At 32.8% G+C, this 25,473-nt stretch overlaps 1 protein-coding gene across 5 annotated transcripts; it reads left to right on the forward strand.

The window, feature by feature from the left end:
* The first annotated feature begins 3,317 nt into the window (after positions 1–3,317).
* Positions 3,318–25,404, forward strand: LOC114380362 (alpha,alpha-trehalose-phosphate synthase [UDP-forming] 1-like). Of its 5 annotated transcripts, XM_028339366.1 has the most exons (19): positions 3,319–3,561; positions 13,324–13,442; positions 13,835–14,285; positions 14,488–14,585; positions 14,698–15,086; positions 16,091–16,205; positions 16,396–16,497; positions 18,312–18,462; positions 18,848–18,936; positions 19,559–19,607; positions 20,624–20,724; positions 21,492–21,679; positions 22,127–22,244; positions 23,439–23,606; positions 23,680–23,802; positions 23,884–23,971; positions 24,053–24,183; positions 24,285–24,383; positions 24,895–25,404. In XM_028339366.1, the coding sequence occupies exons 3-19, from the start codon at positions 13,880–13,882 to the stop codon at positions 25,225–25,227; spliced, it is 2,748 nt and encodes a 915-aa protein (XP_028195167.1). In that variant the 5' UTR covers positions 3,319–3,561; positions 13,324–13,442; positions 13,835–13,879; the 3' UTR covers positions 25,228–25,404. The 5 variants fall into 5 exon arrangements, with proteins under 5 accessions (XP_028195170.1, XP_028195167.1, XP_028195166.1 ...); XM_028339369.1 differs by lacking the exon at positions 13,324–13,442 and having other exon boundaries at positions 3,318–3,561; positions 20,624–20,664; XM_028339365.1 differs by lacking the exon at positions 13,324–13,442.
* Positions 25,405–25,473: the final 69 nt, after the last annotated feature.

A 25,473-nucleotide genomic window follows, 5' to 3' on the forward strand; every position in this document is an offset into this window, starting at 1 on the left:
AAAGTGTTTTATTTAAAAATAAATAAAGTTTTAGAAAAATAATGAGATTTTTATAATTAAATAAATATGGAGAAATAATTTTATTAATTAAAATAATATTTTTAAGGTAAATAAAATAAATGTAATTTTAGAAAATAAAATTTTTTTATATTTATTCATTTGATAGGAAGAAAATAAAATCCATTTTTATAAAATAATAAAAAAATAAAGTAAATAATAGGTTCAGATTACCATAACTATAAATATAAACATATTAGGTCAGTTCTTATATTAAGATATGTTTATATGCTGTCTCTTTCTCTCAAATTCGTTTTTCCTTATTTTTCTCCCAAAATCCTCACTTTTTCTCGTATACACTCAAATCTGTCTCAACAAAATTATGATCTCAAACTCATTAACCATTGGATCATCATGAAATTTGGACACCACTTTCAAAACTCATTTTCGCACAGTCTCGGTGTTGGGATTTGAAAATAATATTTGCAAAGAGAAAAAACCCTCACACAAATAGTGAAATTGAAACTCCAATCCTTTTTTCTTCTCTCTAATGCTTAGAAACCCTAACTAGAGGAAAAACTTGAGAAATCTTTGGAAACCGCTAGAGATGTCATTATCACTTCTGGACTACACATGTGACCCGCTTAGAAGTAAGGAATAAATTATTCACAGTTAGGAAGTAGTGAAAACATGTGTAAGGGTCCTTCGAGAATCAATTGAGATGGGTTTTTGGGTGTTTCTGAAATTTTGATTCTGTCTTTACAACTATAATTGTGAATTATATATGTTTGGCGGACCAATTGATGTTTTGATGTGAAATTATTATGAAATTGATGTGTTCTTATGTTGAGTGTGAACCATAGAAATTGGGTCTTTTTTTAATTAGTATGAATTGATTAAATTAAGTAAAGAAAGATTTACCCTAAGAGGGACTCAGATATTGATTTTGTATTTTTCCCCTTTTCGTGCTTTTTAGGGGCTTTTTTATATATAGTTTGGAATTAATATTATAATTTGGAATTAGAATAGGCTAATAGAATAACATTCTCAATTATTGTTTTAGTTTTAATATTTAGTATGACTTTATATATTATTTCATATTGTTATTCTTTAAAATTGGTCAAAGTCTATTTAACTATAAAGTTCTTTAAAAGTTTTAGTATAATTTTGTTTGATTATATTTCACTTGGTAAATTCATGATTAGAATATTTGTGTGTTTAGCTATTTATATATTGGGTGTTTATATATGTAATACTATTTGTATATTATGAATTGAGATTGAGTATAAGTAACAAGTTAAGCATGTGTTAATTTGTGAGATACACATGAACATGTGATTTTGAATTGTGTCATTGGGAGGTGTTAAATTATGGACATGAAATATGATTATGAATAAGTGTGTGATTAATACTTGATGTAATATTACTTGTGTTTTGAGTTGTGAATTATACGATAATCCTACTGATGTTTATCTTGAGAAAAGTGTTTATGCACGAGGTGTTAAAAGGAAAGGGTAGGATTCCAAGTTAAGAACCTGAGGTGTTAAAAGGAAAGTATACGGTTCCAAGTTAAGAATCTGAAGTGTTAAATTGTAGCATATTGTGTTAAACATGTTTTGAAAATAAATGTGATGTCATGGGTATTCTATAATTCATAAGCAGTATTTGGATGCAAAAGTTATTTTAGGGGTTGGATCTGAATTATAAAGGTGAAGTCTTAACGAATTCTTTGGAGTCTAGATCTTGGGGGTAAATACACTCGGTTTGAGCGCTCCTTTAAACCTATGTTGATCTCATATGGTTAGAGCATTATCGCAAAACAGAGTGACCCTGACTGACCACCTTATGTTTCACTTAGTGAGAGTAGCCTGACATATCCATTGTGTGGTGTGTCTTGTTATGTACTCCTAGGCATCCCAACATTTTTTTCACTAACATGGTACCACATTGCATATAATATTGAATCTTAATGTATCTGTTACATAATGTCTATGTAATTATCATTGTAGCTTGTTACGTGATGGTAGATAATGAATTGTGTGAGTGTGAGATGTTGTGTTGTACTAGAGATGTGTTGTTCTGAACACGTGATTAATGTGAAAGTGTGAAATGTGATTTGTAAAATTGTAATTAAATCCTTGGGGACAAGTGATGTTATGCAATGAGTGATAAAATGATGTGAATTGTGCGAAGTTGAGCTTGTTATACTTATATTATATGTATATATGTATTTTCGTTTATTTCTACTTGTTTAAGAAAGTGATAACCCACTTTCTATGTGTTGTTTATGTTTCGATCCTATGATAATTTCGAGCCTTGTGTTCATGGGAGCAAATGGCTAGGTAGATTGCTTTAAGAAACCTTATACTAGAGGACATTAAGACACAATGCTCTCATAGGATGTGACATTAGGACATGTGTTTCTATTTTAATTACATGATATTCCGAACATGTTACTTTACTTTATTTTATTTTGGTGTTTAACTTGAGTTCTTTTGTAAACTTGAACGAACTTGTTTTGAGTCGAAAATGTTTTTGATTGATTTTAGTTGATAACAATGAAAGGAATGTGAATCTTTTATCTGCGTAAACTCTTTTATGCTTAGAAAATAAAATTTCATTTTATGTAATTTCGTATTTTCATATATTTTATTATATAAATATGTATATTAGAATAGAAGATGTCACAGAAATAAATTTCAATCTATATATCATTTGTTAGGTCATTTTTTCAATTTATCGCATCACATTATCCACGTGTTTAAATACACACATCAACCAAATTTCAATCCACATCATCTATAAGTTCATTTTTACATATTTTGAAAATTGAGACACAAAAGTTTAAGAAGTCAATGCATTAAAAATATACATGACAAGAAGATTATATTACTTATTATATTTATACTTTTCTCTTGTCTTTCTATCAACCATTTTATTTTAAACCACAAATCACAACCATAGATTTATGTTAAATAATTTATAACTATTATAATGACAATTACCCATTTAATATACACATTTATTATTTTCAATTTACCCTCAATTGTTTTTTTCATTACTACCTATTCAAAACAAAGCAAAAAAAAAAAATCACTCTCAAATGTAAACAATATATTTAACTGTTCAACTATCATAAGAAACTCCATTACTTTGTAAAAAGTGAGACACGAAGCGACTCATTTGCCCCTTGTAATAATAATATTATTATTGTTATGATTAAGAAAAAGGAAATTTAAACTTTTAAAAAACAAAAAAAAGCAGAACAAATTCCCTCCAAGTGATTGGGCAGGAACAAAGCAGGGGTTACTCTACTCCCCCCAACCCATCTCTGCCCCCGTCAAAAGGAATGCGTTCGTGACGATGCATAAATGTCTGCTACTAAATGTGCACTCTCTCTCTCCTTTTCTATATAAGTCCTTCCGTTTCTCTCTTCCTCTTTTAGAAGAAACCTCAAAACACAAACCTCTCATCTTTCTCTCTCTACCCGCAAATTGCTGAACCTCTCCCGTCCTCACTCCAACGCACAAGCATTCGTACTTTCTAGAACTTCGCGTCATTCAGGTCAGATTTCTCGCACACTCCCTCTCTCGCAGTATATATATCTCTGTTTGTGTAATATTATTGCTCGGTCTTTGAATCGGAGAGTAAGATCCGTCCAAGAGCTAGACATTGTTTCGTTTCTTAATTTTATGGCTCTAGTTTTTTTGTGATGATTTTGTTTTGGTTTTCTGTTTGACTTGAATGAATTATGAACGGGCTATAGAAGTTTCTGTTCGGTTGCTGTGAAAATTTGAGGAAAATCGAAAACGAAAACGACCTCGTTTGTTTGCTGTATCTCTGTTTTTTTTTTTTTTTTTTTGCATGCGTTATTCAGTTTGATTTTCTCGGTTCATTGAAACGCAATTTTCATGCTCTGAGCTAGAAAATTCTAGGTTTCCTTTTTAATTCCGTGAATTTAACTTCTCCCCTGCGTCAGTATCAGTTCCAGAAACGCAATATATTCGAATGGAAACGTGAATTCTGCGATTAGAAACATCGTTGACGCGTTATTTAAGCTTCTGCGAAGTGAAGGATGAAAAATCCAGAACTCAGTTAATTGTGAAATTTCGTCGAAATTGTGTCAACACGAGCTTCTCCAGGTAGATATTTTGGTAGATATTGGAAGGAGTACCAAAAAATGACGTCATGTAGCGGGTTCGTGGTCCCCTAGGGTGTTTGTGAGTTTGCTTCTTTGGCCTCAGAGCGTTCGTATCCGGGAAAATTCGGCCACTTAATCCTCAAAATGCCCTTTGCTACCTTTTCTCAGTTTACTCTGTGAAGCTTGTTTCCAAAGCGTGTTTTGGCTGTCCTGTGGAGGATGGAATGGGAACTTGGAAAGAGAAAAAAAGAAAGCAAACACCGTATTATTATGATGCTGAGGATATTAAGTTAAAAAAGATGATGGCTCTTGTAATTTCTTCTGTAGATCGAGCAGCACATGTGACTCACTCAGGGCACCCATGTGGTGGAGTTTGTGGATGCCAGGAATGATGGACCCTGAAAAAGTTCTAGTAGGTTTCTTCCGTTTTCTATTTAAGATATATACATTAGTTAGAAGTAGTTTCTCTCGAGGTTCAATTCCCTGCCTGGTCAAATCATATGTGACCATGCATAATCTGCCAGTCTATTGTTTGTTTGGATTTCCGTAGAAATGTTTCAAAAGTATGTTTAAAAAAACTAAAATCAGTTTCCAGTGAATGTTTAATTATCTTCAAATATATGTTTGAGAATAATTTTTTGTCTGAAAATTATGCTTTGAAGAACTAAGATTTAGAATACTTTTGCAAATTTAAGTTTAACTCAAATTTAAGCTTGCAAACTTGAATTTAAACATGCACTTAGCAGTAGTAAGATTTTAAGTTGTGATAGCAGTTTCCTCTCTAAGATATTTACGAAAAATTGCAAACAAATGCTCTTGATACAGTAACAATTGTTGTGGTTGCGTGAAAAACCCTTGACATTACGGTCAAAATTACAGCTGCGGCCCCTTTTAAAACCCTGGTTAGTAGCTTAATGGTTTTAATACAGTAATTCAGCTTCATCCTAGTCATTTGAGGCTAAAGTCTAGTAATATAAGAATTATGATTCAACTTAGATGATTACGGTTAGGATGAGATCAGTCATGCCAGTGTAAATGGTCACACTTAGATATGGATTAATTCTGCAAGGCCTCTGGATTTTAGTTCAATCCGCTTCAGGTTAAATTACTATAGGGGAGATGGTACGTAGAGATGAACTGTTCCGTTTTATTTTGCCTTCCACCGGGCTAAGTTTTCGTTATTATGCTCTGTTGACCTTTCTTTGCCAACGGTACCAAAAAGGCTGTTCCGTTTTGAATTCTTATTCGCTTTGATAGGACATGATGGTGAACCATACTGCTGGAGAGAATAAAAATCTTGAGTCAATTATCTATGGATCTTTTAGATCTGTGCTGAGAGCAGAGACACGAGCAAGTTGACTGCCACTGGGTCAGAAGAAAAAAGTATAACTGATGAATTAATGTACTAGTATGAATTATCTCTTGGTTCAGGAGCTACAGGGTGAGGGATAGCACTATAGCCTGTAGACTCATGAAAAGGACATGAGCTGGGTGTAACAATCAAGAGTATTTTCATACAACTTTTTTTAGGCTAGTAGTATTTTTGTTCTCCTCACTTTTTTCATTTTTGTCCTCCAATTTATTTTTTTCTCATTATTTTCTTCTCCTGTTAACTAATATTTAATGAAATACTAACGTGATATTCTCTCCACTGTCACATTAGTATTTCTATTAAATATTGAATGTAAATTTAACCAATGACAAAAAAAATTAAATATTAAATAGTGAAAGGATTAAATTTGAGGGAAAAAAAAAGAAAGAAAGAGACGAACTTTGTAAAATTGAGAAAATAGGGCAAAATACGAACTTAAGTTTTTTTAATATAAATAAGAGAAATAAAAGTAAAAGAAAAACGTGAAATAAAATGTGCCATTTGATAGAAAACCATAAAGAAAAAAAATTAAATTGTATAATTTTATCATATGAATAATCTTTATGTACAATTGTGCACCAGACGTATGTTTTTACATACACGTATTTAAAACTATTTTTCAAATATATTTTACATATTTCATACCGGGTATGATTCTCCCAATATTATCTATTTATTTATTAATATTTAAAACGATTTTTCATATTTTTTCTCATCAAAAGGTCACGCTTAGTTTTTTTTTGTTTATTTTAATTACTAATTATATTTTTGTTTATTATTTAGTATTTTAAGAGTTTAATACAGAAATCTTTTGGTAAAACATTTTATAAAAAATGAAAAGCATTAAGGAATCAAATAGAAAATTTATGAATTTTAAGGGATAAAATTTATGAATTTTAAGAGATAAAACTTAAACTTATTAGTAATAATTTCATTTCTGCATTTGAGTTTACAAAGTTTTATTCTATAAATACCTTTCTCACAAAAGACATAAAAAGGATGATTTATATGATTTTTATTACTTTATTTTAAATAATAAATGAGAAAAGTATATATTTTAACATTCATTATCTGCGTCTTATTAAAACTGGGACAGAGTTAAAGTGTGATATTTTTATGTATAATGATAGCACTAGCTAGTAGTATTAATAGTAAAATTAATAAATAAATAATTTTTTAAAAGAGAATGCCAATTTCTCTTTTATTATCATTGTATTCATGTGAATCATTTGAGCATTGAATGCTAAAGAAAATAACTGAAAGACATGATAATATAATAAGTGATATGTTCTTGTAATGAGTTAAATGTGTTATTTGTTGGGTTATTATTATCTTGTTATCCTTAGTTAGCTTCCTTATTTACTGTACATCTTATATAAATAAAGTTGAAAAAATATAAATAAACAAACTTCCACTTACTCTTTCATCTTGAGGTATTTATCCTCCCCGGTATTAAACAATTCCAGTAAGATAGATACATAAAAGAGTGAAGTCTGTTAAAAAAAAATTAATCATTTCACTCATCTGCATGCATCTCTCTCTCATTTGAACTCTCCTGTATCGGAAAGGATCTATTTTCTTCATCTCATCTCTACACATTTTTTTTTTTATTTCTCTTACTTTTTTCCATTGCATTACTTATCACTTCTAACTTCTCTTTTAGTTTTATTTCTCTCTTCTTTCCATTTCAATCCACGCTAAATATGACAGACATTTATCACAATTCATGACTCAGTGAGGTTACAAGATAAAGGAATTTTTAACTAGAGTTTTGACTTTGGAATACCCTGAATGATATAAACAACCCATTGACATTTTCTTCCTCTCTCTTCTTCTATTGAGATAGTGCCTTTTTTTTAGTGTACCTCTATTGTGAGTTGTCTGCTAACCATGAATATTTTTCTTTTTCTTTTCAAAAAATAGGAAAGGAAGAACTTTCCCTTTCTTGGTCATCATACGTGCAACTTTCTGCGTTCCACAGTTGCGCTAAAAACTGTCATTTAAACTCAGATGCTTCGATTAATTATTGTCAGCATGTTCTTAAGGAAGTCAAGTAAACTTTTCCCGAGGATGCAGTCGCATAACTCTTTCGTCAGCTCATTCTTTCTCATTCATTGACCGAGGGAAGCTTAGTTCCTGAAATTCTCTTGAAAAACAGCTGTACCTTAGCTTAGTTGGGTTATTATCCAGAATATATTTACGGAATTAAAACGGTTTTTCCATCCTGAAATGTCCTTTCCAGTTTCCACGACAAAAGTGTACTTGTGTTCAGCTTGTTAAAGTTCTTTTACGGTTCCTAGCAAAAAAAAGGGTTTTTCATTTTTACTAGAAAGATATACCCTATTGTTCGGGTCATCACACATCCTTTCTATAATTGGGATACATATAAACATATTAGTAGTTATGCTTTTGTTATTTTGTTTGAAAGTGAGAATGTTACAGTTGCTAGAGGGTATTTATACAAGGATATATACTGATTTTAATTTATGTGTAGGCGGGTTAGAGGTCTATTCAACATTGTGTTTTACACATTCTGATTCGAAGCCTGTATATCACTTTGGAAAAATCTAATAAAGGTTCACCCTATTTTGAGGTGAATCGAAGTTCATGGGAAAGAGAGTAAATAGGAAGAAAAAAGAAAAAATAAAGAGAGATGAAATGATAGATATAATAAATAATGTGACAAAAAAGATAATAAAAATAAGATGGATGAGAGGAAAACATCCTCTCTGAAATTGTCATTGGATGAAATTCTAACCCTTTAATAAATTTTAGTAGTATAATATATTTTTATTATAAAGTAGAGATTTAAAAGAATTGACAGATTTTAACACTTGAGAATCTCAAATTAATTTGTTTTTCCACTTTAGAGAATTTTTATAGCAAGGGTACTTTAATTGTTTGGTTGATCATCATTCAATGAGAGGTGCATCCAAACACACTTATATCCGACCATCAAACTTGTCGTCCCAGGAATTACTAGTAACCTAGTATGTGTTGCCCATTAGCCCCATATTAGATTGTCAAGATAATGATTTCACTGGGTACGTGATGAGATCTTCGGCCATGCTGTCTACAGGTCTTTTTTGTATGCGGCCATAAAATTTGTGGTGCCTACCCTGCCTGCATATATCTATGACAAATCTATGGTTTATTGGAATTCCCTGGTCACCATGTATAGCTTTTACGGGTGGCCATTCCTTTTAAAAGTTGGATTTCACGTATCTGGCTAGGGCAATATAATAATGCGAACTCTCATTGCCTTCATCAAGGAGAGAAAAAAAAAATAGAAACGCTGCAAATCTTTCTGTTAATTATTCTACTTTTGTAGTTTTTCCCTGGACCAGTGGACCTTTTCGTCCATTTAGTCACATGCAATATGTCTTTGTGTTTTTTGGTTACATGATATTATCGTGGTTTTTTTGCTATAACATATTATCAGGGTTGTGCTTTGATATTTTTTGGTTGTGTGGTATACTCGGGATAGTTGATATACGCGGGGGGTGGGGGGGGATATATATGTTTTGCACTTTTTTGACTTCTTATAGTTTCTGTACAGCTTGTACAGATAAGTTGTAAATTTTTTCCTTTATGATTAATGTAAGTTCTACTTTGCCTTTTAAAGAAAATTATCGTGGTTTTCGTGTTCCTTATTATTATCTTATAGAATTCTAATTTATTTCTCTTGGTGTAGTATAGTTCTAATATTTTCACTGGCTCGGTATAAGAAAAGGTTGCATTAAGTATAAAAACTAATCAAATTATCATTTCGCGGTCGGTTTCACTATATTATGATGAATAGTGGTTGAGTCTTCCCCTGGAAAAAGAAAATACAAGTTACTGGAGGTTCTTCCTTTCTGGAACATGCCCACTTTTTGTTATATATCCATGCATTTTTAATAATAATATATCTGATTTGATATGACTATATATAATTCACTTTTTATTTATCTGAATACAATTAATTCATACTTTTATAATAAAAACTACAAACTTAAAATTAAAAGTGCATGCTGGTAACTATTTATTGGTCGTTGAAGTCCCCGTTATGCTTGTCACATCTTCCTGATCTTATCGTGTGTCTACCCTCAGATAATTCTTGTTGGTGTTGGATTTAAATCATCAACACTTCATATCGCAATTTCTACCCATCAATAAAAAGCTGACATGTGTGCAATGATGACATGAATTTTTACTTCAATTCACAGACTATCCCTAGTAAATCCCTAATGCAAATTGCATGAGAAAAAAAAAAAAACAGAAACTGACAGTGCACTCACTATCTTTCGGTTATGTTAATCTTCATCGTCTTCTTCACTCTCTGTCGCGCGGCTTCTGGGGGCTTCTTCTCCGACAACACCACGGCAGCAAAAGAAATTGACGGCACACGTCTTCCTCGTCTTGTTCACTCTACCGCGTGCTTCTTCTCCGGCAACACCACGGTGGCATGGTGAGGGTTCTTCTCTGGAACGTCCCCTTCTCCAGCGAGTGGTTGTTGTGTTTCTTGGTTTTCTTTCTTCGAAAAGAACTCCAACCTTCCCCTGCGTCCTTCTCTGCTGGCAACCCCACAGCGGCACGACACTCCTCCGATCTTCTTAGGAGCATCCCATTTCTTCGACTGCCGCTCTGCAGAGATGTCATGCCAGACAACGTCATATGCTTCACTAATTCAAAGACCCTTCTCTGAAGATCAATTATTGGAAGCTTTTTAGCTTTAGGTTCATGTTGTTGTGAATTAATGAAGTTAATGGAACTTGGGTGATTGTTTGTTTTACTGTTAGTGTGATAAGATGCATAATAATACTATGAAATAACCTTAGTGTAGGGAAGGCTACCACTGTAGGAGCTGAAACTGGAGATTGCTGTGTGAATATTAGTAACATTAGTAATTTTGCAAGGTGATGGTTTGGTAGTCGCACTGGGTTCATTTTGGGTGTGTTTAATAAGAACAAAAAAATAGGTAACAAATAGAGGGAATGTGAATAGGAAAGATAAAAATAGGTGAATAATAATAGGTAAAAAATAAAATGAATTTTGATGAGTTTGGTTTAAGAAAAATAGAAAAGAAATATGAAAGATAGAAATACAAAAGAGAAAAAAAAATCCTTTGTTAATAGATTTTTTAAAGTAATGATCTAATGTGAAAATCGATTATGCTTTTTTAAAATTGATTTTTATATGTGTGTGGCAATTTTAAATCACTTGTAAATCTACTATTTCAAACAACAAAGAACGTCATAAATATGCAATTTATGCCGGTTTTGATCCCAAAGAAAATAATAAAATTTGCTATGTGTCATCCATTGTCCATTATTATGCAGTTGAATAATCAGTACACCTTTTTATATTTCTCTCCACCTATTTTCATACAACCAATCTCACTTTTTTAATTTTACTTTTTTCTTCTCTCTCTTCCCTATTTTCTCACAATTTTTACTTTACCAAACAAAACATTTATAAAATATACCAACATAAAGTGAACATTGATTTTTTTTCTTTCTAGAATTTTTCTGGTATATAATAATTACATTGAAGTTTGTATCTTATGCATGCTATACCCCAATCCTCACCATTAGGCCTACCTAGTGGATATCTTTAATTTAATTTATATGTTTTTAAAAGTGTAAATTTTTTAAACAATTATTTTATAATACATGTATTTTGCGTAACAAATTTATTAATTTTTATAATAATTATTTTAAAGGCATCTTAAATATGATTTTTAATTAGTTAATAATATAAAAATATTTATATAATAATAAATGTCAATTAAGCTTTTTTTCCTACTTAATGGAGAGCAAGTTTGTTTAATAGGCCAATCAAATTTTATTGCACCGTCACAGTGTAAATAAAAAAAATTATTAATATTTTAACGAAGAATTATTACCGAATTTTCTTTTTCATTTCATTCTCATCTCATTTTCTCTATTTTTTTTTTCTTTTTCTGTGACATCATTTATTACATTGACACTTTCTCTCTTTACCGTTTTTTCTTTTCTTCGTGTCTCTCTTCCCACTACCTCAATCAATCCCAAATATCCCATTTTGGGGTAGATGATAATCAATACCCTATCTTAATCATCATCTATAGCTAAGAAAAATCATGCTATTTTCTTTTACAGATAAGGAAAATGATTTTACTCTTCTGAAAATGAAGATACTGTATTTTAAAAAATAAAGTGTAATAATAATTAACTACCAAAAAAGGTACAATAAAATTATTAATTAAAAAATTAATACTTAAAATTGTCATTAATATTACTTCCAATTGTGGGTGTATTTTTTTTCTTTTGAGTGCATCTCTAACTTAAAAAAGGATATGAAAAAGGCCAGCATTTTTTCACGCGAAGTAATCTATCCATTCTTTTTAGAGGGAATAGGCAATTTAGTCCCTAAAATTATACCCATTTTGCATATTACTCCCTAACTTAATATTAAATTCAAAATAGTCTCTATCTTTACATAAGTGTTACAAAATAGTCTTTCTGTTAAATTTTAAAATAACGCCATTAGTAAGGTCAATTTTAGTGTCATGTGGACTATCCAATGTGGCACTAAAGGATGACGTGACATGACACATGGATGTGTCTCTTAAAAGATGTCACGTCATTTGATGATAACAAAACAAATAAATAGACAATTTAGTCCCCGACTTTGTACCCCTATTGCATATTAGTCCCTAACTTAATGAAAAATTTAAAATAATCCTTATCTTTTGCATAAATGTTGCAAAATAATCCCTAACTTAAAATATGTCAGAAATCATGCTTAAAGTGTCTATACATTGCAAAGGTTGTGCCTAACACAATTTCTGACAGTGCAGATTTCTCTTTGGATTTCTTGTCATCTTTTGATTCCTCTGATTTTTTCTCTTCTTCTTTCTTTTCTTCTTCATTTGCTTTTTTCTCCTCCACTTTGTTTTCCTCTGGTTTTTTCTCTTCCTATTCAAAACACAAAAAAAAAAAATCAGAACCCGAAATGATACATTGAAGAAAAAAAAAAGAGGAAAAGAGAATGGTTATGCAGACCTCGTCCATTGGTGTTGACGACTACAAAGATAAGGTTATTGTTATGGATTTTTGGTTCTTTTTATTTGTGCAAGTGTGTATGGGTTCTTTTTGGTATATATGCCTCAATTGGTTCAGAACCATCAAATTTGAAGAAGCCACTCATTCTATCATCATCAAATGACGTGACACTAAAATTGACCTCACTAACAACATTACTTTAAAATTTAACGGAAGGACTATTTTGCAATACTTATGCAAAAGATATGGACTATTTTGAATTTTTCATTAAGTTAGGGACTAATATGCAACAGGGGTACAAAGTTAGGGACTAAATTGCCTATTTACTCGTTTTGTTATCATCAAATGACGTTGCATCTTTTAAGGGACACGTCCGCGTGTCGTACCACGTCATCCTTTAGTACCACGTTGAATAGTTCACGTGGCACTAAAATTAACCTCACTAACGACGTTACTTTAAAATTTAATGGAAGGACTATTTTGCAACACTTATACAAAGATAGAGACTATCTTGAATTTAATATTAAGTTAGGAACTAATATGTAAAATGAGACTAAATTGTCTATTCACTCTTTTTTTAAGGGAAATATTTTCTTTCTGTTTGGTGAGTAATTTATTTACTACTTTTCTGAGTAAAATATTTTTTTCTGTTTTCAACACAATCTTGGGTGTCACCTGCATGGCAGTGAGGCTATATGTGCCTTATAAAGCTTACACGAGGATTCTACCACCTTCTCTTTATTTCTTCTCTCACTTTGTTATTTCTTTACTATTTGATTCTGCAGATTGCCCACTTACTGCGTGCCCACATTGTCTGACTTATAAGCCCTTTGCCCCTAACCCAGCTGGAAATTGACAAACTAAGTCAGAAGCGTCCTTAGCTGGCCCTTTTGAACTTGCTCCTGTAATTTTCACTATTCTATTAAGTCTTCGCATCAGATGAACAGCCCTTACTTCTCGAGTTTTTCTATATACTACCTTTGCTCTGCTTTGTTTGTATTCAATTTCCATTAATGTAACAACCTCAGACACGCTGGTAATTCCCATTTGCATATATAAACTAATGAATGTGAAAATGATTTCCTACTCAACTGCCCACCCTGTTGACCCCTTCTTGTTGCCTTCTGTAATTTCGTGGATTCTGTTTTCTCCTTTGTTGTCTATATTTCATTTTAATTTTCAGTAATTAGAAAATTTTCTTTCTGGCAACGACACACTTGTTTTGCTGTCTTTCACTGATGTTATACTTTTATTAGAGGTTGAATAGGGGATGATTTGTGATTTTGATATTTGCAGGGGAGGAAGTTTGGCTACTTACTACGATATTGATTCTCAACACCAATGGTTGGATTCCAGAGTGACCATATGCCTGGGAACAAGTGCAATGGTAATTCTAATAGTTTTCCGGTTCCGGATCGTCATGAACGACTTATGAGAGGAAGAGAGCTAAGAAAAAGCAGCAGGGCATCTCCTGATAGTAATAGTATTAGTAATGTGGGTAGTGAAATTTTTGAGCATGACCTGCGCTTAAGAGAAGATAATAACTCTGCTGCTCCCATTGTTGAACGATACCTGGAAGGAGTGGCAGCAGCTGCAGCAGCAGCTCGGGGAGAAAGGAAAGATGGGAGACCTTTCAGACAACGGCTTTTGGTGGTGGCCAACAGGCTGCCAGTCTCAGCAATTAGGAAAGGCGAGGATTCGTGGTCTTTGGAGATAAGTGCTGGTGGCCTGGTCAGCGCTCTCTTAGGTATGTGGCCATATAGTACTTATTCTGTGTCTTTACCGTTTTAGTTTTATCATTTTCAGGGTAAACTGTATCTGCTCCGAAATTTACATATGATTTAAACTGTAATTGGATTTTGAAAGTATACAATTGTTACATTTTTGGGATGAACTTGGCCCACTAATTTACAAAGAATTATCTAACACCACAAGTTCTTTAAACAAAGGTGTGAAGGAGTTTGAGGCGAGATGGATAGGTTGGGCTGGTGTCAATGTGCCAGATGAGATTGGACAAAAGGCACTTACAAAAGCTTTGGCTGAAAAGGTACTTTAGTTTTTCCATTTCAATGTTAGAAGTAACTTTTGCATTTACCTTTGTGCTGTTTCATCACTAGATTTTACTTTTTTTTTTCTCTTGCTTGTTACCTGTGTTGCAGAGGTGTATCCCAGTATTTCTTGATGAAGAGATTGTGCATCAATATTACAATGGCTATTGCAATAACATTCTGTGGCCCCTTTTTCATTACCTTGGACTTCCACAAGAAGACCGCCTTGCTACCACACGGAGTTTCCAATCTCAGTTTGAAGCATATCAGAAAGCAAATCAAATGTTTGCTGATGTTGTAAATAAGCACTATGAAGAGGGTGATGTTGTTTGGTGCCATGATTACCATCTTATGTTTCTTCCACAATGCTTAAAGAATTATAACCACAAAATGAAAGTTGGCTGGTTTCTGCATACCCCATTTCCATCTTCTGAAATTCACAGGACATTGCCATCTCGCTCAGAACTCTTGCATGCTGTTCTTGCAGCTGATTTGGTTGGGTAAATTGCAGTTTGCTCCTTTATTTAAGAATATATTTTTTTATTCCTCTAATTTTGTTACTTAAAAGAATGAGTTTGATATGGCCATGCAGCATGCTTTTGCAGTAAGATTGTTTCATGTAGCCCCTTGATGATTTTGGCATGGGGAATTGTGCATAAAACTCCTAGAGTGTATGGCTATATGCTTATTTGGCAATAAGTAAGAATTTTTACCTATGCTGAATTCGCTGTTGGGACAAGATAAACCCCTAGTTATGCATATGAGGTGGCAGTCAACCACCTAACTCTAGCATTTATTTAGGAGACCAAACTACAATTGATAGAAAATCAAGTTCCTCTGAACCGAAGAGATGCTAACGCTAGGACCACACTACGTCTTGTTCATCCTATATATTTTTCAAGAAGGGAGATTTACTCTTCTTTTGACTGCTTTTCGCATGCATCTTCAGTAACCTTCCCGAGTAATGAGTATACTTCATATAATAGAATTTCATGTAAGCTAACTTTTTAAAACAGTTTATGCTTACTCAATCATCTCCAGTCAGTTTTTATAAAAATTGAAACATGAACTTCCATGAGCCATGGAGATATTATGAAGTCGTACAGCATTGGTTCATTATTAATTTCCTTTCTGACTAATCAATGGGGGGATAAACCTAATAACTGCAGTTGAAATGTTGGTAGGTTCCTTTTTGAGGTCAAACCGGTGGTTAGAGGTATGCAAAACATGTGATTTGAAACAGTTTGATGGGGTCTGGTTTGATTTTAAACTAGTTGATGTGAAAGTATACTGCCTCAATAACCGTGTTGAAATGACAGTATACTGCCTCTATGACTCTGCAGATTCTAATATTTTCAGTTTAGTTTGACACTCCTCTCATTTCTTAGGCTCTAAACTTTGTGATTCCTTTTATGCTAGATGTTGTATTTTCCAGTTTAATCATTTTCTTTTTCTTATGTTGCCATTGCTGCTGACTTGGATAAGTGTAATTTTTGTTGAGTAGTTTTCACACGTACGATTATGCACGGCATTTTGTCAGTGCATGTACACGCATTCTTGGACTTGAGGGCACACCTGAAGGGGTTGAGAATCAGGGGAAGCTGACTCGAGTTGCAGCAGTATGTCCTAAAGAAATTAATCTTTAATGCTCATGCTTCATATGTAAATTCAAAATTAGTTATTGAAATTTTTACAACAAACTTTCATATAACAGTCTGATTGGAACTATTCTTCTCTATATTTAACCAATTAACATGATGAGCTTAAAATTACAACTATTTATTTACTTCTTTTACCCCTGTATGTCAGTTTCCAATAGGTATAGACTCAGAACGATTCATACGTGCACTTGACCTTCCTCAAGTCAAGGATCACATCAAAAAATTACAAGAGAGATTTAATGGAAGAAAGGTGCATCTTTTGCTTTGCATTAACTGCTTCTTTTGGTTATACTTATATCTTATATTGTATTCTACATCTAGGTCCTATTAATTGAGATTGTCTCTTAATTTATAATTTTTCTTTTATAAATTACAGATTATACGTAGTAATGAAAACTTGGGAGAAATTACATACTATAAAGAATTATAGATATGGAATTAGATGATTTTCACCGGAGTAAATTGTTATCATTTGAAACAAATTAGATAGAAAGGAGACAGAGAAAGCACTCTAGGGGGTAACTATTGCCAGCCAGTGGCCACAAAGAACCATCATCCTTATAATTTATTTTTATAGAATCATGGGAAATGCAACATGACCTCAGTCCTTTTGCTATACACATAATTATTCATCATTAGTTACCCCCATTATTCAACTTATGGGTCCCTCTAGATAGATTTTGCTTAATTAGTTTTGGGGTCTAATTTCTGAAATATCTACAGTTTTAATTTATTGGTTGTTATAGCCAATTTTTACCTGTTAGAATCTCCATTTGCTAGATTTGCAATGACTTGTGTTTTCCTCATGTTAATATAACTAAAACCCAGCCTTATTTCAATCAATAGGGGAGGTTGGATACAATGATGGATTCAAGGGAGGGCAATCATTGGCCCTAGCCTCCACTTACTCCATTGGGTTTATATAAAATTACTTAAGATATATGAGTTTGAAATAAGAACAACTATGCTGAGAGAAATTTTTTTTATATAGGCTTTGTATATACAAGTTTGAGTTCACATACACAATGAAAGGGCATATTTAATTGCTTCTCACACTTCCAACAAAGATGTATTACATACTCCCACTTTTCTTTTTAACATTGTCATTCAAACAAATTTAGTATAAAATAAACAAATACACTTTACTATTTGTATTATCATCATTTTCTACAGATTATCTTACTAATTTAAAGGGAAAAAATATACAAATTCTTTAATTTTTTATTTTTTAAACATTAATTAATGTTGTAATAAAAATTTAAATTATTTGTGTTGTATTAAAAAAAACTTAATAAAGATATTTGTATGTGTGTGTGTGTGTATTGTTTTGCATAATTGGTCCTTCCCTTCAACATCTCTTGGATCCATCCCTGGTTGGATACATGCATCAATGATGCCATCATTCTTTATCATGAACCAAAATTTTAGAAAAAACAAAGCATTCACATCAAGGTCTTGTTTAATGGTTTCTTGTAAAGTTCTCTTCAGTCTCACTCTACCCTTTTCAGTCAGACTATCTTCCATTCCAATTTTCTCATAGGACCCTCTATATCTGTTGGTCTTCTCAATCTTCAGATGACCAAATCACTTGCATTCTTTTAACAGAAATGATTTAGGAGCAAACAGTTAGGCGTAACAAACTTATGCTTCTTGTGTCTTTCCTCTTTGTTAAAAACAAAATCTCATTTCTTATTACCAAATGAAGAGGGCTAAAATTATTGGGAGGTACCCTATCGTTTCTTAATCATATCCTTCTGCCATTTGTTTCTGTAGAAAGCTATCAGCATCAATCTGTGGCAACTATTTTCCATGCTATCACGTGTGGTATTAATAAGGATGCATGTTCTTTTTTTCTTTATTATTTTAAAAATTTTATTTATAAAAAATATGTTGCATTCTTCCAGTAATTGGGCATTAATATAGGAGTGACTTTGTTATAAGATTGTATCTGTTTGGCATGACATGTCATGACATTCCCTTTTGGCCCGCCCTAAGAGCCAAGTGTTACTTTAATTTGGTTCTATACAATTTGACTAGCACTTAACCTTTTTCCTGGTTTGACAGGTAATGTTAGGTGTTGATCGCCTTGATATGATTAAAGGAATCCCTCAAAAAATTCTAGCATTTGAAAAATTTTTGGAAGAAAATCCTGGTTGGCATGATAAAGTTGTTCTGCTTCAAATTGCCGTGCCGACAAGAACAGATGTTCCTGAGTGTATGCTACTTATATTCTTTCTTTTTTTTCTTGTTCCATCTTTAGGATAGTAAGGAAAATAGGCTCTATATATATATATATATATATATATATATATATATATATATATATATATATATATTCCTGTTGTTTCAAGAATTGGAAGATCAATTTTCTGTTTATATGAAAGGAAAATCTATTAGGTAGAGATGCAACAGTGGTTTTATATTCCTGACAGTTTGGGACAGTTTTCCGGTGGGAATATGCTTAACTGGTGCTGTGACCAACTTTACAAAAAATATTAAGCAGTTTATAAGGATGCCCAACATCCGAAGAATAATTTTATATCTTCAGCAGCCATCACTTGCCCATAATTTTTTCTTTTTTATTTCTTGCATATTTACAGATCAAAAGCTTACTAGCCAGGTCCATGAAATTGTTGGTCGCATCAATGGCAGATTTGGAACACTGACTGCTGTTCCCATACATCACCTGGTGCGTTCTTAAGACCGTGATCATCTGATGATCGATTATATCATTGCTGATACGCTGCCACATACAATTCAATATTTATCTTTTCTGTGTATAGAAAAGGTCCCCGGTGAGACCCGATTTTTGTGATACCTCACCCAAGAATAAGAATAATCTGCGTTGATACCATACAGAGTTTGTATAGAAACTATGTCTTGGATGATCACACAAAGTCTTTATATACAATGAGCAAATAGGATCAGTATTGATTACATAGGATCAATTTAATAATGAGAGTAATAAGGAATAAATCCCTAATTGATATCTAATGATAAATAAGATAATATTATGTAAAATTACAGTAACACAATACTATAGTTAGATAAGTAGTAGATAGTAATAAATAAAATTACAATACTTAGATAGAAATACAATTTACTGAGTAACACAATAAATAACTTATCTAAAATTACAGTTTTTGTTGTTGTATATATATATATATATATATATATATATATATATATATATATAGAGAGAGAGAGAGAGAGAGAGAGAGAGAGAAATTTTAATGTTAACCATGAACTTGACTTGTTAATTATTAATCACATTACAATGCTACAGCTTAATGAATTTGCTATGATTGCAGGATCGCTCTCTTGATTTTCATGCACTGTGTGCTTTGTATGCTATTACCGGTACACTTTTATTGCTTTTATATTTCTTTACCCCTTTAACAAAGTCCAGTGAGTAGCTTTTGATGTCAATTTGCCATTAATCAATAGTTAGCATGTGTGGAGATAGCTTCATACATGTGTGAATAGTCTTCATGTGCTCTGTACAATTTGTTAATGCATACTTATTCATCTAAAATGGAATGTTCTTGTTTCAGTGTTCTTTTGGACATGATTATTAATGTGATATGTAGGATATCACCTTTCCTCTTAAGCACTTCGTTGCAAATGTTATTTACATTTCTTTGCCTTTTTCCCCCTACATGTATGAAGTGTTAGAAACTGCTTTATGATGCTTCATTTGTGAATGGTTGCACTAGCACCTATATCATGGCTTGTACATATGTCTTCTAAAATTTTATTGCCTATGTGAAGCATCTCTAATATTCTACTTGCTTGATCACAGCCTGAATGCATTTTTTAATTAATTATGTTCTTTTCTGAGTTGTGTTGTTTTCTCTTCACTTATTGACATATAGTTTTGCTCATTTCGTTATGTAAATTTTATAAAATTTTAGTAATTTCTGGTGTTTTATGCCCTTTTTGCTAACTGAAAAAGTGGTTTATGGAAACAACCATCAAAGAGAAATATAACAAAATGGAAGCTATCTTCCTTACAAACTCAAGTCCCACATACACCACATTTACAACCAAAAATATGCTTCAACTGTTTCACTGGCCACTAGTAATTTTTTATTTGTGTATACACCCTGTAGATAAATATAAGAACTTTTTTAACATTGTGTGAAATGTAGCTAGGTTTAAAATATTATATTTTAGGACAATATATTGAGAAAAGATGAACGTATGCCAAATATGTCTAGAGCACTGCCCTAAGATTATTAAACCCTAATTAATTACAAATTTCCCTGAATTCTCAATTGTTGTTGAAGGATTAAGTTTGTTTGTTGATGATATTCATTTATTTTATTGTAAGTTTTCTGCTAATGACGTGTACATTCTCCCTGTTTCTTACCCAGATGTAGCACTTGTCACATCTTTGAGGGATGGAATGAATCTTGTAAGTTACGAATTTGTGGCCTGTCAAGATAAAAAGAAAGGGGTTCTCATTCTCAGTGAAGTAATTACTGAAACTTTATAGTGTATTTGTCTACTTTTAATTTCTCAAATCAGGCTATGCTAATGTTGAATAATTAAGAAAGAAAAGATTCAAAAGCTAGTAGTTGGAACTTTCCTCCTACAGTCTGTCTTTCTGTCGTCATCGTACCTGTGATAAATTGAGTAATTGACCAAAAGTTCATGAATTCGGTGCCCGAAACAACCCTCCCTTCTTATAAACATATGCCCTGTTGTTTCTGAGGCAGTGGTGGTTTTACATACCAGTAGTTGTTTTATTGGACTCTGGTGATTAGTTTGGTTATGAAGTATTTACTTAGGAGGCTACTTAGTTAATACTTTCTAACCCAACATAAATTGATTGGAGTGTGTAAGCACATGTAATATTGTTCAAAATGGGACGGTACTGCTTATAACTGAACCTGTTAATATAATTCTCTTGGCTGAACAAAAAAAAATAACCCTTCTTATAGTCATATTAGTATTCTCAAAATCTTGTACGTATTAGTATCTCTGAACTTATCTTAAACTTTTAACCATTTAAAGTAATATGTACAAATTATATACAATGTTTCATCTCTTTATTCCTGTCAATGTTATAGAGCTCTATTTGTAGAAGGCTCTCTCAATGCCTCTAATCTATGGTTTATTCAACGTAGCTTTTGCATATTTCTTCCTTTTAACTAGATATCTATATTCAGCTGGATGATTCTCAATTGCTTTAAATAGACAAGTATCCTCTTGATCTAACATTTGGGATTCTTCTTGTAGTTTGCTGGTGCTGCACAGTCACTTGGTGCTGGGGCTATTCTTGTTAACCCTTGGAACATCACAGAAGTTGCTACTGCAATTTCCAAGGCTCTGAATATGCCATCGGCAGAACGCGAGAAGAGACATAAGCATAACTATGAACATGTAAAAACTCACACTGCTCAGGAATGGGCAGAAACTTTTGTAAGGTATACATTTACATAGTAGTATTCCTGATATCTGGTCTTATACATCAGAACTTTTTGATTTATAATGAGGGTGATGTATCTTATTACATCCCGTTTATTTCATATATAATGATTCAAAATTTTGTCTTCCCTGTCTTTGAACCATCCTGGAGTTGTTTTTTTTTATAAAAAAAAACATTACTGGAAGTTATTTGCTTGATTTGCCTAATTAATTATATTTATCACTTTGATTGTATCTTAAGACTTCTGCTGGTTGGGGAAAATCTATAAAACAATGTAGATAGAATTATACTAAAATATGATGGTTATTTACTTGTGATGCTGTAATTTTAGGAATAGTAGAAAGACGTGCAGATACCTGATTATGATTATGAACAAAAATGTTATTAAGAAGTAGATATCCTGCTTGTATTTTTAAGATAGATCCTTATCTTTTCATATTTGCAGTGAACTAAATGATACTGTTGTCGAGGCACAGATAAGGACAAATCAAGTTCCACCACGGCTCCCAACAGAGACTGCAGTTGAATGTTATTTGCAGTCAAATAATCGGTTGCTTATTTTGGTATGCTGTCTTATCATGAAGCTTATGACTTCTTTGAATACTGATCTTTAAGGAACCCTTTTAAACCTTTATGTTTTCTCCAAGTATTTTAGTACTTGTCTGAATGTTCCCTACTAGCTACTTTAGAAAGACAGAAAAACACTAATTTGTTTTATAGATGGTCTCAGATGACAGATCTGTTGAAAGTGAAACAGACTCAGTTCTTATATGAAAACTAAGAAGGTTGTAATGGAGGCTAGATCAGAAGTGTATTACTGGAATGAGTCATCCGTTGAAAGGGGGAAAAATTATACGTAAATTAAGCCATTTTCTCCTGAAATCCAACAAACTGCATGTTCTTCCTCTGTCTTTTGAACCAAAGCAACTCAAAGTATTGAATAAAATGACCAAATATTATAAAAAAAAAAAAAAAACATGTTAAATGACGCAGTCATGGCGGAATGGTGTGGCAGATTTTTTTTTACAATTGCCATAGGCTATTTGTGAAAGGAGGCTCGCTTTGGTGGCACCATAGGCTGCAATGGCATGTTATATGGCAGAATTTTGGCCTTCTGCCATATTCTTACATCCACCATTGATAACACTGATAAAAAATAACTCCATTGTAAAATGTGGATAAATTTAACTTGAAGATGACAAGTTATCAGACATGGAACAGTTCTATCTCCTCAGGAAAATCTAATGGGGAAATTTGCAAGAACCTGACAAGTTTTTTTTCTTGACCTTCCCGATTCTTATTGTCTGAAAATTCTTAATAGACTTGGCACAATGTGTGGTTGTTTGTATAAGACGAAACAAGATGCCTAATGAGTGAAGATAACGGTTGTAGAATCTCAGTACAAGAAGTTGTGAACAAATGCAACTCCATTCTAAGATGTAAAAGTACTTGTGAATGAATCTCATATTAAGTGTTTCTGAAAGACTGGTGGACCATGGGATCTATATTATCAAAATATTGTGTCATGTTAAGTGTGTGTTTATGCAGATATTTTTAGACTTCATCAGAGTAATGAATCTAATTCCAAAGTTGTTTCCATTATTTTGCAAACCCCTGAATAAAAACTTTTCCATTCAAATACTTCAATATATTTATTATTTATAATTTTTCAATGTTTCACTAATATTAAATCATGAACTGTATCATTTGTCATAATTTTTAACATTTCCCCTTCACATTTGTGATACACACTGCAGGGTTTCAATGGAACCTTAACTGAGCCAATTGAGAGAGAAGGTGATCGGTTTAAAGAAAGGGAACTCACAGTGCATCCAGAGCTGAAACAGCCCTTGGCCGAACTTTGCAGTGACCCAAAGACCACAGTTGTTGTGCTTAGTGGAAGTTGTAGAACAGTTCTAGATGAAGTAATTCTTAGTACATTTATTACTTCCTTCTTTTTGAACTACTTGATCCTATTTTAACCTATCCCTATTACAGAACTTTAAAGAATATGACATCTGGCTGGCAGCAGAGAATGGGATGTTTCTAAACCCTTCAAAGGGAGAATGGATGACAACAATGCCTGAGCAACTGAATATGGAATGGGTTGACAGTGTGAAGGTGCTTATTTGATGTTTCAATTGTTTTTATTGCCTTTCTCCTTCACAATATTGACTTACATCGATGATCCTATGCTTGCAGCATGTTTTTGATTACTTCACGGACAGAACACCTCGATCGTATTTTGAAGAAAGGGAAGCTTCACTTGTTTGGAGTTACAGACATGCAGGTGCTTGGGTTGTGTTTAGGGAGACTATTTTTTGTTTTGCCTGCAGTCTTTCCAGTTACTGATCCTGTCACCATGATATAGATGTTGAGTTCGGAAGACTGCAAGCAAGGGACATGCTGCAGCATCTCTGGACAGGTCCAATTTCTAATGCATCTGTTGAAGTTGTTCAAGGGAGCCGATCTGTTGAGGTGCGAGCTGCTAATGTTACAAAGGTAATTGTCTTTTTAATAATTGATTTTTCTCAGTTCTGTTTTCACCTGCAAAATTTTCATAAGTGATTTAAAATATATACACTTATCTTTTATTTAATCAGGGAGCAGCTATTGACCGCATTCTAGGTGAGATAGTCCACAGTAAATCCATGACAACACCAATTGATTACGTTCTGTGTATAGGACATTTTCTGACAAAGGTGAATTAAATTTCATTTTGAGATTTGTTGCTGTATTGTGACTTTCTTCTATTATCTTGTTTGTCTGTTGAGAAGTTGTGTTTGTTTTAATGGTCTTTCGAGCATGCTTTCAAGTGCGACAATTGTTAATTGTAATTTGTTTCCGTAGCAAGCAAGACTGACTAGCATATGATTTAACTTCTACCTCAGTAAGCCTTAATAATTGCCTTATACTGCACAAACTAGTGATAAAATGGAAAAAGTGGAAGCTTTAAAATTTGGTGAAGACTTAATGTTAAAATTCAAACAACCTTTCCTAAAGTACGAAAGCAGAGAGTATTAAAAACTTGCCACCAATTTGCTAATTAGGCTTCACTTGAGATTGTAACGTATGAAATAACAGCAAGATCCTAGAGACGTAAAGCAAAGTGGTTAAGTCAAATTTATACTTTTGATGCTTATAGTCCAGATGTTTTTCAAGGAGTATTATTGATCAATGTTTGGTTCTGGAATTTAACACTATATGTTGCAGCAGGATGAAGATATATACGCGTTTTTTGAGCCAGAGCTACCACGAAGCAAGGTAACAGAAGGAGTCAAGTTTCCTGTTGAGAGGGTATCGTCATCCCAAAATAAGGGACAACGGCCTGTGTCAAACTCTGAGAAGAAAACAAATAATCATGTCTGCCGCCTGCCACGGCGGCCGGCTCCTGAAAAGATCTCTTGGAATGTGCTTGACCTCAAGAAGGAGAATTACTTCTCGTGCGCTGTTGGACGAACACAGACCAATGCTCGGTATACGCTTGCTTCACCAGATGAAGTTGTTGCATTTCTCAAGGAACTCCATACTTTGTCTCAGAGCTAAGATTACGTGCTTTTGCACCTTAGGATACTTACCCAGCTTCAGAATTCGGTATATACTAGCAATCATACTTCATAATTCATATGCCAACATTGCAAGTTAAAGAAAGTTGGTAATTTTAGTCTTCACGATATTTCTTGTACAAGATGGCGCCTCATTTAGCTAAATTTGCTTTTATTCTACCGGGCTTATTATTGTCACTAGGGGTGTAAGTGTCTCCTGTGTTGAGTTGAGTTAATCTAGTGTATT

Source organism: Glycine soja, chromosome 12 (assembly GCF_004193775.1).
Source record: "Glycine soja cultivar W05 chromosome 12, ASM419377v2, whole genome shotgun sequence".
Classification (NCBI taxonomy): Eukaryota; Viridiplantae; Streptophyta; class Magnoliopsida; order Fabales; family Fabaceae; genus Glycine; species Glycine soja.